This window comes from Corythoichthys intestinalis, chromosome 22 (genome assembly GCF_030265065.1).
Source record: "Corythoichthys intestinalis isolate RoL2023-P3 chromosome 22, ASM3026506v1, whole genome shotgun sequence".
Lineage (NCBI taxonomy): Eukaryota > Metazoa > Chordata > Actinopteri > Syngnathiformes > Syngnathidae > Corythoichthys > Corythoichthys intestinalis.
The window spans coordinates 8,735,159-8,749,962 of NC_080416.1; the positions used below are offsets into that span (position 1 = coordinate 8,735,159).

The following is a 14,804-nucleotide window of genomic DNA, read 5'->3' on the forward strand; positions in this document are numbered from 1 at the left end:
TAATAAAATGTCTGAGTGAGTGCTCGTCCGAGACTGGTTATTCCATACTTTTTGCTAGGGGTTGTAGTAGATCTAAATTAGCATTATTTTTGTGTCCTGTAAATACAGTTAAAGGAGAAACAGAGCAAGAAAAAGAGAGAGGGAGAGGGCGGGGCTTGTGACCAGAGTGAGGTAAGGCGTTGAGCGTTCACTCTCCCTCACTCATCGCCTCTCTCTCCGGCTGCGAGGCACATTTTTTATTTGTCTCCCCTCATCTCTACCTCACACCTTCCGTCCTTCCGTTTCCCCTCTAAAACAATTTGGGATTACCAGGAGACTGGGTACCATGACGACCCCATTGTAATTTTGCGACCTCCACCTCCACACTCGAACCGGGATGAGCGTACCGTGGAGCGGCGCTGCGCCCTGCGTGCGCCCGTCCAGGGCGACGCACAAGCGGCTGGACTCGGACTCGGAGCCGCAGCCTCCGAGCAAGCGCGCCCGGAGGCTGAGCAGCGAGAGCGGGGACGCGCACGGAGGACTCCTCGGGACCGCCGCCGCCGCCGCGACCACCCCGTCTACCGTCACCCAGCGAGGGCCGTCCAAAATCGGAGCCTTCCTGCTGGTGCCCTCCGCCGAGCACTGCCGCGCCGTGCACGTCGACACCGGCGACGAGCTTCTATGCAAGGTAGGGCGCGTGCACGAGAGGGCATTGTGCAATTCGGCAGTGAATGGCGGTTGCTCAAGCGGCTGTTTTGGCGACGTTGTCACGCAAGCGATCGTGCGTCACGTCACTCGTGTCGCTTCGACGGTGCCTCATTGGCGCACACGTCATGTTGTGACACATCGGAAATGCGAACATGCCAGATAGATGGACGCGATAGAACGCAAAGTGGGACATACAGTACAGTATGTGCGTGCGCTCATACTTTGAGCCCCGCAGGCCGTATTGTTGGTTATTAAAGTTAATGCTTCACGCGCTCGTGACTCATGTGTTCTCTTGCGAAAAGTACTGAAATGCAACTCAAATGTAACAAAAAGTGATGCCATATCTGCAGGCATGCTTCCTTTTGCAAGTGGTTTTGAGCATTCACAGCTTCACTTCGGGGCCAGTGGTCACTCGAGTGGACACCCATTCAAAAGTTGACACTTAAGACTTTTAACCCTTTAAAGGGCAAGTGATTATTTTGGTTATTATTATTATTATTATTTTTAATTATCCATGATTTTCGCACCTGACTATAAGCCGCCAACCACCAAATCTGACACGAAAACGACATTGTTCATAGATAAGCCGCACTGGACTATAAGCCGCAGCACTCCTCACTGTATTATGGGATATTTACACCAAAAGATATTAACTGGTAACACGTTATTTGACAGTGGCATCATACGACTGTCATAAGAGCAGATGAACCACCATTAAGCTTTGAACCAACTGGCTGCAAAGCTTCATAAGCTTCATTTGGCCATCACTGCTCCCTTTAGGGAGACAGAACCTCTGCTGCTACCTGCTGTCAACACCGTTGCTGTCCAACATGCCTCCTAGCATGCATTGCAGCGTTATAGATGTAAAAATCAAAATTCATGTTCTGTGCAAATTATTTCTTCACTGTTCCAATTGTTTCAATAGTTGCTAGTTATGATATTTGGTAACACTTTATTTGACAGTGGCGCCATTAGACTAGCATAATTACAACATGACACTGCCATGAGCATTAATGTATGCTTATGAAGGATGTCATTTTGTGTCGTCCGGCAAATTATCTCACTTTTGAACGGATATAATTTGCCGGACGACACTTAATGACATCTAACATAAGCTGTAATTGTCAACATGGGTAAACCTCAACCATGAGAGACAGAGTGTGGGGAAAAAAACAGAAAATCACATTGTTTGATTTTTAAAGAATTTATTTCCAAATTAGAGTGGAAAATAAGTATTTGGTCACCTACAAACAAGCAAGATTTCTGGCTGTCAAAGAGCTCTAACTTCTTCTAACGAGGCTCCACTCGTTACCTGTATTAATGGCACCTGTTTTAACTCATTATCGGTATAAAAGACACCTGTCCACAACCTCAGTCAGTCACACTCCAAACTCCACTATGGCCAAGACCAAAGAGCTGTCGAAGGACACCAGAGACAAAATTGTAGACCTGCACCAGGCTGGGAAGACTGAATCTGCAATACGTAAAACGCTTGGTGTAAAGAAATCAACTGTGGGAGCAATTACTAGAAAATGGAAGACATACAAGACCACTGATAATATCCCTCGATCTGGGGTTTCATGCAAGATCTCACCCCGTGGCGTCAAAATGATAACAAGAACGGTGAGCAAAAATCCCAGAACAACACGGGGGGACCTAGTGAATGACCTACAGAGAGCTGGGACCACAGTACCAAAGGCTACTATCAGTAACACAATGCGCCGCCAGGGACTCAAATCCTGCACTGCCAGACGTGTCCACCTGCTGAAGAAAGTACAAGTCCAGGCCCGTCTGCGGTTCGCTAGAGACCATTTGGATAATCCAGAAGAGGAATGGGAGAATGTGTTATGGTCAGATGAAACCAAAATAGAACTTTTGGGTAGAAACACAGGTTCTCGTGTTTGGAGGAGAGAAAATACTGAATTGCATTCGAAGAACACCATACCCACTGTGAAGCATGGGGATGGAAACATCATGCTTTGGGGCTGTTTTTCTGTAAAGGGACCAGGACGACTGATCTGTGTAAAGGAAAGAATGAATGGGGCCATGTATCAAGAGATTTTGAGTGAAAATCTCCTTCTATCAGCAAGGGCATAGAAGATGAGACGTGGCTGGGTCTTTCAGCATGACAATGATCTCAAACACACAGCCAGGGCAACAAAGGAGTGGCTTCGTAAGAAGCATTTCAAGGTCCTGGAGTGGCCGAGCCAGTCTTCAGATCTCAACCCCATTGAAAATCTGTGGAGGGAGTTGAAAGTCCGTGTTGCCCAACGACAGCCCCAAAACATCACTGCTCTAGAGGAGAGCTGCATGGAGGAATGGGCCAAAATACCAGCAACAGTGTGTGAAAAGCTTGTGAAGAGTTACAGAAAACGTTTGGCCTCCGTTATTGCCAACAAAGGGTACATAACAAAGTATTGAGATGAACTTTTGGTATTGACCAAATACTTATTTTCCACCATGATTTCCAAATAAATTCTTTAAAAAACAAACAATGTGATTTTCATTTTTTTTTTCCACATTCTGTTTCTCATGGTTGAGGTTTACCCATGTTGACAATTACAGGCCTCTCTTATATTTTCAAGTGGGAGAACTTGCAAAATTAGTGGTTGACTAAATACTTATTTGCCCCACTGTATTTTAGACTCAAGTTTTGAGTTGTTGTTTTTTTGTTTTTGCGCGTCCTAACATAATGAATTCACCACCCAGATTATGAGTTGAATAGCCACACCGGTCCCAGATGCCAACATTTTATAGCATTTTTTTCCCCACTCAGGTGTTCAGCATGGCAGAGTACCAACAAAAGATCCGTGCCTACGGGGCAGTGCCCCCCCACCGGAACGTGTCCGCTGTTCGGGAGGTGATCTTGGGGGAGCGCGAGGCCTACATCTTCCTGGATAAAGACTTTGGCGACATGCACACGCTGGTCAAAAGCCGACGGCGGCTGGACGAGACGCAAGCCCGGGTGCTTTTCCGGCAGATGGCGGAGGCGGTGGCACATTGCCACCAGGCGGGCGTCGTGCTTGGCGACCTCAAGCTGCGCAAATTTGTCTTCGCCGACGAAAAGAGGTAAGATGACCTGATACATGAGTTTGTTAGCTAAATTGTCTTTTTATTTTTTTTAAACGCTTAAAGCTTAGTTTTGAGTGGGTTATATGTTAACATCTAGTTATCATCCTCAACCAGGGTGTTTTTTGGGGAGGGGATCCCAGTTTGTTTGATCATCAGTGAGATTACATAAATACCAAATGAAAGATCTTTCTTCTGTGAATTGGAATGAGTTCATCACTAGTAGACGTCATGTTTCGCTGCCATCTCTCCCACTTCAAACGGATTGGACGTCTATGGCCGTCAGTGGCAGGCAATGAGTTCATTTTGGGGCATTGATGCGTCACTTCCTGTTGATTTTGGGGGCATTGACGCATCACCTTTTGTTGATTTTGGGTTACTGAAAAGGAAGTGACTCAATCAACAGTAAGTAACCTTTAAATGCCCACAAGACTGCCTGCGAATGCTCTAATTTCAGTCCCATTGACAGCGCTTCACGTCCAATTCAGTCAAAATGAATTGGATGTCTTGTGCCGTCAATGGCCGCCAGTGAGCTAACATAGACACTATTCTAATGGAAAAATTTGGTCGCAACCGGTTGGTTTTTTTAACAATAACACCTTTTTAAAGCGATATATCGATTCCTGGTGGAAGTATATCGATAACCTTTTGGGCTACAAAGTATTGAAATTAGGACTGCAGCTATCAACCATTTTAGTAGATGATTAATTGATGAACTGGTTAGTTCGAATAATCGAGTAATCGGATAAGGAAAATAAAAAATGAAAAGACCGGAGCTGAGCCTCAAACGGTATTAAAATAAATAAATGAGGATCTAAGTATAACAAAAGAACTAACTTGCATAGCAAATGTCTGCTAACTTAAATGCTATAAAATGCCTTTTTTTTTTTTTTTTTTTTTTACAATGCTCTCAAACAGTTCAAACACATATTCCCACAAAAAATGGGTAAATATACCGATAAACTAAGTTACGAATGCATTAAAAAAATATTAGCTCGAACAAAAACTTAGCTTATGTTGGTCTTAACAGGGAGCAGCTGGATTCAGCCATGTGAAATGAGTTATCATATTCCCTGTCGCCACTAGAGGGCAGTGTATCCACCCAAATCAATAAAACTAAATGCAAACACTTTCAAAACAAACCATTACAACGCCACTAATTAAGCCAATACTCGAAGCAGTAAAATTTAATTCGAATCTTTTTTTCTAATCGAATTACTCGAGTTAATCGATAAATTGTTGCAGCACTAATTGAGATGTATCACCTTTTCGATATGATGTCACACTCCTAGTGCACAGACAATTAAAATCTTTTGAAATGTGAATGGAGTTCTAAATGGTGGTGCAGATTTATGATTTTCTTTTTTTTTTTTTTTACTCATTGTCAAGGGTCAAACTTGGATTTCTTTCATCCCAATAAGATCTTACGAGGAGGGGTTAAGGAAACGAGATAATTACTACAGTTTAATGGAAAAAACCCACGTTTTTTAAAAATTCTTTTAATAATCGGTCATTGCAAAGCTACCTTTGCTCTCCACAAATGCCACCCTCAGCAATATATAAGTAAACATCCTCTATAGGGTTGTTCCGATCATGTTTTTTTGCTCCCGATCCGATCCCGATCCCGATATTTCCCGATCCGATTGCTTTTTTTTTTTTGCTCCCGATTCAATTCCAATCATTCTCGATAATTTTTCACGATCATATACATTTTGGCAATGCATTAAGAAAAAAATGAATAAAACTCGGGCGAAAATATACATTCAACATACAGTACATAAGTACTGTATTTGTTTATTATGACAATAAATCCTCAAGATGGCATTTACATTATTAACATTCTTTCTGTGAGAGGGATCCACGGATAGAAAGACTTGTAATTCTTAAAGGATAAATGTGACTTTGTATATTGTGACTAAATATTGCCATCTAGTGTATTTGTTGAGCTTTCAGTAAATGATACTGTAGCCATGCCCAAATGCATGATGGGAAGTGCAACCATGACTGTGCATATTGGCACCAATTGATATACTGTATCTTCTCTGTGTTGGGAAATAACATAGTGTTAAGAAAAAGATCAATTACTACCTTTCTTCCCCACATTGCTTTCCCATAATATTTCTAAATAATGAGAGAGGGATTTTAAGGCTTAAGCCAATTAAAAAAAGGCTCCAAAGACTGCCAAAATTCACTCTACTCATTTTACACTGCCTTTTAGCACTATATATATATATATATATATATATATATATATATAGGTAAATCGGTGCCATTATAGAATGAACGCGACAATGCGTGAGTGGGTCGTGCAGTGCATGCGTTAATTGCTTTAACTATTTTAACGTGATTAATTTTTTAAAAAATTCATTACCACCGTTAACGCGATAAATTTGATAGCCCTACTTTAAGCCAAAACTAAAGACTCTGGATGAGTGTAAGACATTTTGTCTGTAACGTTAAATACCATTAGAAAACGATTTAATTAAAAAATATACAGTATATATATTAAAAAAAAGGCATGTCCGATATTTTTTTGCCGATTCCGATACTTTGAAAATGACGTGATCAGACCCGATCGCCGATCGATCGGGACATCTTTAATCCTCTACTTATCATTTCCTCAGCCAGAGTGGTTATTTATGCCAGATTGTTTGATGATTAGCATGATTACACAATGACAAAATAACAGACTTGGCAAAAAAACTTCTAAGGCATAGTGCACAAAGTAAAAACCCTTAAAATGTGAAAAAGGAAATTCTGAATGGAGGCCAAAATCTGACATTTACATTCATTTCTTAGTGTGCGAGTATCTTTTGACCTTGGAAAGGTCAAATGCTAATGAAGTGTACATTGTCCACTAGAACTCATGTTAGGTGGTAATGCTAACTACAGAAATACATCAACCAAATCACTTTTGCTTCCATTTTAATGGCGCAGGGGTGCCTAATGAAGTGTCTGAAGTACTGTACACTCAAACCCATGCTAGGTGCTAATGCTAACTACAGAAACACAATCAACCAAATTGCTTTGCCTTCCATCGGAATGGTACAGGGGTGCCTAATGAAGTGTCTGAAGTACTGTAAACTCAAACTCATGCTAGGAGCTAATGCTAACTACAGAAACACAATCAACCAAATCGCTTTGCCCTCCATTGGAATGTTGCAGAGGGGCCTAATGAGGTGTCTGAAGTACTGTACACTCATACTCATGCTAACTACAGAAACAACCAAATTGCTTCGCCTTCCACTGGAACGGTGCAGGAGTGCCTAATGAAGCGTCCCACAGAAAAAACATGGCGGCAGATGCTCTCTACAGGCCGCCCATGTGTGTGTATGTGTGGGCACACGTTGAGTAGGAGGTTCTGTACTTGTGGAGGCACATTTTCACGTCCGTCTCCCACCATTCTGTTGTACTACAAGCAGCCAGACAACACAAAATTAATTATTAATCTGCAACACTGTCGTGCATCCATTCATATATGATGGGTAGCGAATGGATGAATGAGATGAATTCAGACTTTGGGGAAAATTTGCTGCCTCTTGGACCGGCTTTAAATGGAGGTCACGGCAGACAAACGGCAACAGACAGCGAGAGACGCGATATCTACGCGTCTGCAGAACGATGAGTCATACAGTGCAAACACACAATCTGAGGAAACAAAAGGGGGGCTAGTGGGCCGCATGTCGGATTTTTTTGTTGGCTCCAGTCAGTGAGAAAAAAGCTCAGCCTGGCAGCTCGATTGTCACTTGTTTGTGCCGTTAATTCATTGACGGCTACAGAAGTACTAATCCATTTGAACAGGGACTTGCAAGCAAAGTGGCTGATAGGTCACTAAAAATTAAAACTACCATAATTTTCACACTAAAAGCTGCTACTTTTTTCCCCTCATTTTGAATCCTGCAGCTTATAGGGCATGGATGAATGCTTACGTCCGATGTCATTATGTGTCATCCGGCACATTATGTCACTAACTCAATTTATGTCCAGCTCGGATCTTTTACATCCATTCAAAGGCAAGATAATTTGCCGGATGACACAAAACAAAATCTGCCATAAGCATCTATGAATGCCCATGGCAGTGTCATGTCATAATTATGAAGGTCTTATGAGTTTTATGGCGCCACTGTCAAATAAAGTGTTACCAAATACCATAACTAGCAATTAATGAAACAACTGGAACAGTAACTGAGGACATAATTAGCAAAGGACATGAATTTTAATCATTATTTACATCTATATAGCTGCAATGCATGCTAGGAGGTATGTGGGCAACAAGTGTTTCCAAGGGAGCAGTGATTGCCAAATGAAGCTTCTTGAAGTAATGAAGCTTCATGGTGGTTCATTTGGTCTTATGATTGCGCTGTCAAAGTGTTTCCAGTTATCTTTTGGTGTAAATATCCCATAATACAGTGAGGACAGCTGCGGCTTATAGTCCAGTGCAGTTTATCTATGAGCAAATGCAGTTTTCATGTCAAATTTGGTGAATGGCGGCTTATACTCAGCTGCACCTTATAGTGTGAAAATTACGGCAAATTGTCCAAGCTTTAAGTGTTAAATATTTTTAACAAAAAAACGGCAAATAATATGGCAATACTCACTGGAATAATAAATGGCTAATATTATTGTATCTTACTGAACAACTGTATCAGAGTATATGCTAGTATTTTCCTTTTCAACATCATTGACAGTGATAGATTTTCAAGTTTACATGGATTGGACATCTATCGCCATCAATGGCATTTAAGGAGTCAAGAGTTTTTAGATAACTATATCCCTTCCATGATAATGTTTTGCCCACATTCGAATTGAAATATCACAAAGCGAGTGATAAAATGGCAGAAAAATACAATGTCATGTTGGGGCAATTCCTGATGTGCCCCATGTTGCAAAAAAAGCCACTGACATTGATTGGATTGGACATCTAGCGGTGTCAATGCCACTCAAACATTATTGGCTGCAAGCCCTCACAGTTCACCAAGTCAAATATTAACTTAACTGTTCTCAATGTGCCCCACAACTAGCCAAAGCGCTAACCAGGTTTTCTCTACATTCCCACCAGAACCCAAGTCCGTCTGGAGAGCCTAGAGGACTGCCGCGTACTAGAGGACCCGAATGACGACGCCATGTGCGACACCCACGGCTGCCCCGCTTACGTCAGCCCCGAGATCCTCAGCGGAGCGGCACCCTACTCGGGCAAAATGGCCGACATGTGGAGCCTAGGCGTGGTGCTGTACACCATGCTAGCCGGCCGCTACCCTTTCCACGACGCCGACCCAGCCGCGCTTTTCTCCAAGATCCGACGGGGACACTGTTGCCTGCCCGAGGGACTCTCGCCCGGTGCGCGCTGCCTGGTCCAGAACCTTCTACGGAAGGAACCGTCAGAAAGACTGACAGCCTCCGAATTGCTAGCTCACCCGTGGTTCCGAAGCCCGACTACGGAAGCTAATCCTGCCGAGCAAACGGTGCCGTCTTTTCACGTAGAAGACGACGACCTTCTACTCTGCTGACTAAAAAAGGACCCTCCTGTGTACAGTGAACCCCCAAAGGGGAAAATAAGCAAACATGCCCTAAAAGGGTTTGAACTGGACACCACAAGATGGCGGTTGAAGCACTTAAAGCGGAAAATCACCAGAATATCAGCAACATGCTTCTAGCATGTACACTAACATGAATTAATGACTGTCCAAAGCAGTAAAAGCATTCAGACTGATCATTTCTGGGCAAACCAACATTTGCACTCGCACTTTATGCTTATTAAAAACACCTCTTAGCATTAACTCGTTGACGGTGATAGAAGAACCAGCGTTGCTTTCAAAATGAACCGTTTTATATTGAATATGCAGGAACTTTGCCGTATTAATACTTATAACACTGAAAATAATTCAACACATCTACTGCACAGCTACTGTCATATCTGCTTTAATGTTATTTCATGAATTACCATTGGCTGCCAACAATATTCAATGCCAACTATCCTGTTTAAAAAAACATGGCTATCATTGTCAAAACTCCACCAGATGGCGCCAAAGTCAAGCTAACGGCTAGGGTCAATTAGCCAAGATTTTAGGCAAAGTAACTCAAGTTTAAAAACGGAAGAAAAAAATGCAAACATACAAATCTGTAAATGCCAAAGGGGGTTCACTGTACTGTCTGCGTACTGTACGGGCATTTTTTGTTTGTTTTTCTTTAATTGTTGGTGCTAAGACGAAATAGCCAAGACCTCATGCTAGCTTCACATAGCGCAGCGGAAAACGTCTCAAACACACAAAAACAACGGTCAATCGGATGGAAAGTCAAAATAATGACACAAAATTGTGTCTAAAACAAAAGGAAACATTAAAAAAAAAATCCTGAAAACTTTATTGCCTGGGAAATTACAAATTGCCAGCTTTGTTTTAAATGTGAAACAACAAAAACAATTGTTTTTGGTGTTATTTCCCCCCCCTCCATTCAAAATAGCAGTTAAGGTACTTTTTTTTTTCCCTCTGAGGAAACTGATAAAACAAACGCATTTGTTTGTTGTTTTTCAGAAAGTTTAAAAATACTTAGTTTGTAAAAAACTAGCAACAAGAGTGTCAACTGTGAGGACATAAAACTGCAGTCGACAATGGTACAATCCTGCATTTTCTCTTCATTAACTTGTTAAAAACAATGTTAGGTATTTTTTTTTATTCGTTGAATGCAGATTCAAGATACGTGTACATTTTTTCCCATGTGAAAAGAGTTGCTTCCATGCAGTAAAGATGACGAAAGTGCACTTCCTGTTGCACTGGGAATAAAGTGTGTGCGCGTGAGACAAAATGGCAGCATTAAAATCACTATTGAAATATATTCAGGTGTAAATATTTGTATATTTCAAATGAGTGTTATAGATGAATAAATATGTTTTTCCAAAATGACTTGTTTCTTCCCTTTTAAAAAAACAAAGCGTACGCTATAGACTAAAATAAACAGACAGCACTCTGCTGCCCTCTTGCGGCAATTTTAAAAAATGTCATTTTAAATTTAAGGAACTTTCCAGGGAACTTCTCATCAACATTTTGATTTCAGGAACTACAAAACCAAAAAGTAGTTTATGTAGCTTTTACTGTTTTGATATCCACTTCCTGTTTCTTTTGCACTCTTCAGCCAAATAAAAATCCACCTGCCGCTTGTCTAAAAAGCGAGAGACAACACCTGAAGGCTAGGGCGTAGGTTTGCATAGCGACGGTTGGGATATAACACTACCAATTTTTCAGGATGCTCAAATTTTCCTCACCAACTTTTAAGCAACGTTATATAATGCGTTCAGGTAATTTAGATTGTGTTCCCTTACGTTGTAAGGATAGAATTGGCACGACCATTATCATGTGAATTATTTCCATTATGTTCAGACCATAGACTTCATAATATATTGACGGAATGTGGGGCGTGGGGCCAGTTAATAGGAGGCCTATCTCCATCAAAGCTGACCGAGTGGAAACAAAGACAAAGAATTTTTTCCGTTGAAAATTCTTGTGAATAAATGCTTAAACCCCTGAATTCTTTATAGATATGGATGTAAAACAGTCTAGATTGTTGGTTAAAAGCAAAAAATCTGGACAGATAGCATTTATTTCACGTAAATATGTCAAATGTGCTGCTAGTCTTTTAGCCACTGTGGCGCCAGCTTATCACCACAAGGAGCTTTTTCCGTTGAAAATTCTCGTGAATAAATGCTTAAATCCCTGAATTCTTTATAGATATGGTTGTAAACAGTCTCGATTTTTGGTGAAAAGCAAAAAATGCGGGCAGTTAGCATTTTACGTAAATATGTCGAATGTGCAGCTTGTCTTTTAGCCACTGTGGCATTGCCTTATCACTACAAAGAGCTTTTTCCGTTGAAAATTCTTGTGAATAAATGTTTAAATCCCTGAATTCTTTATAGATATGGACGTAAAACTGTCTCGATTCTTGGTTAAAAGCAAAAAAACTGGCAGTTAGCATTTATTTTACGTAAATATTGCGAATTATGACGCCATTGCCTTAGCGGTTAATTTCTCCCATTGATTTTGTTCACGTTTCACTTTCAAAATGCATGCATGGTACGAAAAATCTGATAATTACCTTGGATCCTTGATCAAAACACTACTGAAACAATCTTTCCCGTTTGTATGCTGTACAGCTTTCGTACTTTTTCCCAACCTAAGTCCGGCGTTGGATCACTGCATGCGTTTGAGAATAACAGCGGCCGACTACGACCGACTGAAGCGGGGTGTGGGACGGCCCCCTACTTGAAGGCGTGGCGCAGTATCTGGAGAATGTGTCCAGTCAATATCATTATGAAGTCAACGGTTCAGACTTACATTTACCCCTTTTCACTTGCTGAATGTGCCGGTCCATTTTTTCCCCTCAAATGCACATTTTGTTTTTGGGGGGGAGGTCACGACAACAGCCAATCACATACAAACAGACCCGACAAATACATTTCAACAGTATGCCGCCTCCTCCGAAGAGGAGGGATATTACATTTTTTTCGACCAACAGCAGCAGGAGCAACAGCCACTGTAAGTAATGTAAAAAGGCGCCAATGTTGTGGAGGTGATTAACACACCACTAATTTTGCTACTGAAAGTCTGACCTGCTTCAGAGTTAGCATAACATTAAGCTGTGTGAACTTGCTAACCTTGCAAAACGTGCGCAGGAAGCTGCTAAGAGACAAGTATGCCATCCTCAGCAAAAAGTTTAAATGCAGGTTATGTTGTTATATCAGCCTTACCAATGTTGAGACCAAACCTGCGCCCTTGCCTGAAGGCAATCACGCTGTATTAGTCACGAGAACAAACATTACCAGCAAATATTAAGTGTTTAAAAGGTTCTAAAATGCAAAGAAACAGATGCAAATTCCTGCACTAATCTTGAGAAGGAAAAAATTAAGAGATTAGTTGAAGGTGGAACAATGAACGCATTGTGATGGGATTAAGATGAAGGGGGCCGCAAAACACAGTCATTCACTTCCATTGGACATCTATAATGGCAGCTAACACGCAAATGTTTGGTAAACACCTTATCCAAACAGACGTTGTTTAAACAACCTGCAAGCGCTTAACTCTTGGGAGCTATTGGACGTCTACACTCTTTCACAGAAGGATGAAATGACCCGTCGTCAATGGCACTAAAGCTCCTGTTACCAGTGTTTTTTAGCTCTATGAAGTTGGCCCCACATCAGAAGCAAATTTAAAGAGAAATTGTGTCATTTGTTTGTGCTGCTATCGTTTTTGACAAATTAACTATTCTTTTATAGGTCAATCTAAGGTCATCATTTTTATTAAAAATGACTAAAACTTGGCTCAATCATTTGTGCTGTAAAATTTGTTCGCGCTGCTATTGTTTGGAGCTATTGAGATATTCATTTCAAGCGATGACGTCAATCGTAGCAACTCCGTCGCGGCTGATGAAGCGTACGTCGCTAACAGAGGGGTGTCCCAACAACTAGCGCAGTGGGTCTTAACCTGGGTTCGATCGAATCCCAGGGGTTCGGCGAAAGTAAAGAAACGCAGAGCCCTATTTTCGTACGTTGATTAAATCTAGGCTAAGTGGCTTTTAGACTAGGTTTTAGACTGGCTTGCTGCCAATTTACAGGCTTAATTCCTTTCTTTGAACTGCTAGTCCTCGATCTGATGGGAGGAGGAACTGGTTTGCTCAGTGGAAGTTTGACTCGCACTTGGTTTGAGGGAATACAACATACCAATGGGCAGCGTGGTCTGAAATTTTGACCCGTTTATAAAACATGCTGTCAAAATGAGAAGAATTTTGAACAGGAATTTGCTCAATTATTAGCTTGCTAGCATGGATATATTGTTTTTTAATTGGAAAAAATTTGATTATCTAATTCCGACAGGTTCAGTGAATCCACATGTGAAACTTGCGGGGTTCGGTACCTTTAGTAAGGTTAAGAACCACTGAACATGTGCAAACGTAGCACAAACAATTCAATTTTTAGTCATTTTTAATCAAAATGGGGGGCTAGTTGACCTCAGATTGACCTATAAAAGAATTGTTAATATCTCAAAAACACAAGCAGCACAAACGACTGACATTTTTTCTCTGAATTTACGTCTGATGGGGGGCCAACTTCACTGAGGTTTATTTGGATCAATTCGACCCGAGGAATGGTAAATGGTGTTATACTTGCATAGCGCTTTTCTACCTTTCAAGTCGCTCAATGCGCTTTACACTACATCGCCATCCACCTACTGGTGACGCAGCACCAGGAGCAATGTGGGGTTCAGTATTTTGCTCAAGGATACTTAGGCAAGTTCATCAGGGCAGAGAATCGAACCCACAACCTCTGGATTGGGGGACAACTACTGTACTGGCCCGAATATAAGACGGCCCTGATTATAAGATGACCCCCTCTTTTTCAAGACTCAAGTTTGAAAAAAAGACTTTTTGAACACAAAACTAATTTTTATACAGAAAATAATTACAGTACATCCGAAACAAATGATTATAACAATATACTTGAGAGAAAAAGCATATTATTTTGCCTCATTCATATCTTAATATCTGAACAATTAAAAATGTAAACTAAAGTGCAATCACATTCGTAAATGAATGGCTTCTGGTTTTTGAAAGGTGAATGAACCAATCTATTGTGATGAAAGAACAAAATTAAAATAGGGCTGTTAAACGATTAAAATTTTTAATCGAGTTAATTACAGCTTGAAAATTAATTCATCGTAATTAATCGCAATTCAAACCATGTATAAAATATGCCATATTTTTCTGTAAATTATTGTTGGAATGGAAAGGTAAGATGGATATATACATTCAACATATGGTACATGAGTACTGTATTTGTTTATTGTAACAATAAATCAACAAGATGGCATTAACATTATTAACATTCTCTTAAAGCGATCTATGGATAGAAAGACTTGTAGTTCTTAAATGTTAGTACAAGTTATAGAAATTTTATATTAAAACCCCTCTTAATGTTTTCGTTTTATTAAAATTTGTAAAATTTTCAATAAAAAAATAAACTAGTAGCTCGCCATTGTTGATGTCAATAATTACACCATGCTCAT

The 14,804-nt window shown here is 40.8% G+C and overlaps 1 protein-coding gene across 1 annotated transcript; it reads left to right on the top strand.

The window, feature by feature from the left end:
• Window positions 1–211: 211 nt before the first annotated feature.
• Window positions 212–10,652, top strand: trib1 (tribbles pseudokinase 1). Its single transcript, XM_057828592.1, has 3 exons — window positions 212–667; window positions 3,464–3,756; window positions 8,816–10,652. The coding sequence occupies exons 1-3, from the start codon at window positions 377–379 to the stop codon at window positions 9,261–9,263; spliced, it is 1,032 nt and encodes a 343-aa protein (XP_057684575.1). The 5' UTR covers window positions 212–376; the 3' UTR covers window positions 9,264–10,652.
• The last annotated feature ends 4,152 nt before the right edge of the window (window positions 10,653–14,804 follow it).

Excerpts from the sequence above, each read along its gene's own strand:
- trib1 (XM_057828592.1), top strand. The coding sequence starts at position 377 with ATGAGCGTACCGTGGAGCGGCGCTGCGCCCTGCGTGCGCCCGTCCAGG. Across the intron at positions 668-3,463 it reads GCGACGAGCTTCTATGCAAG|GTGTTCAGCATGGCAGAGTA; the intron begins GTAGGGCGCGTG and ends TTCCCCACTCAG. Across the intron at positions 3,757-8,815 it reads GTCTTCGCCGACGAAAAGAG|AACCCAAGTCCGTCTGGAGA; the intron begins GTAAGATGACCT and ends CATTCCCACCAG.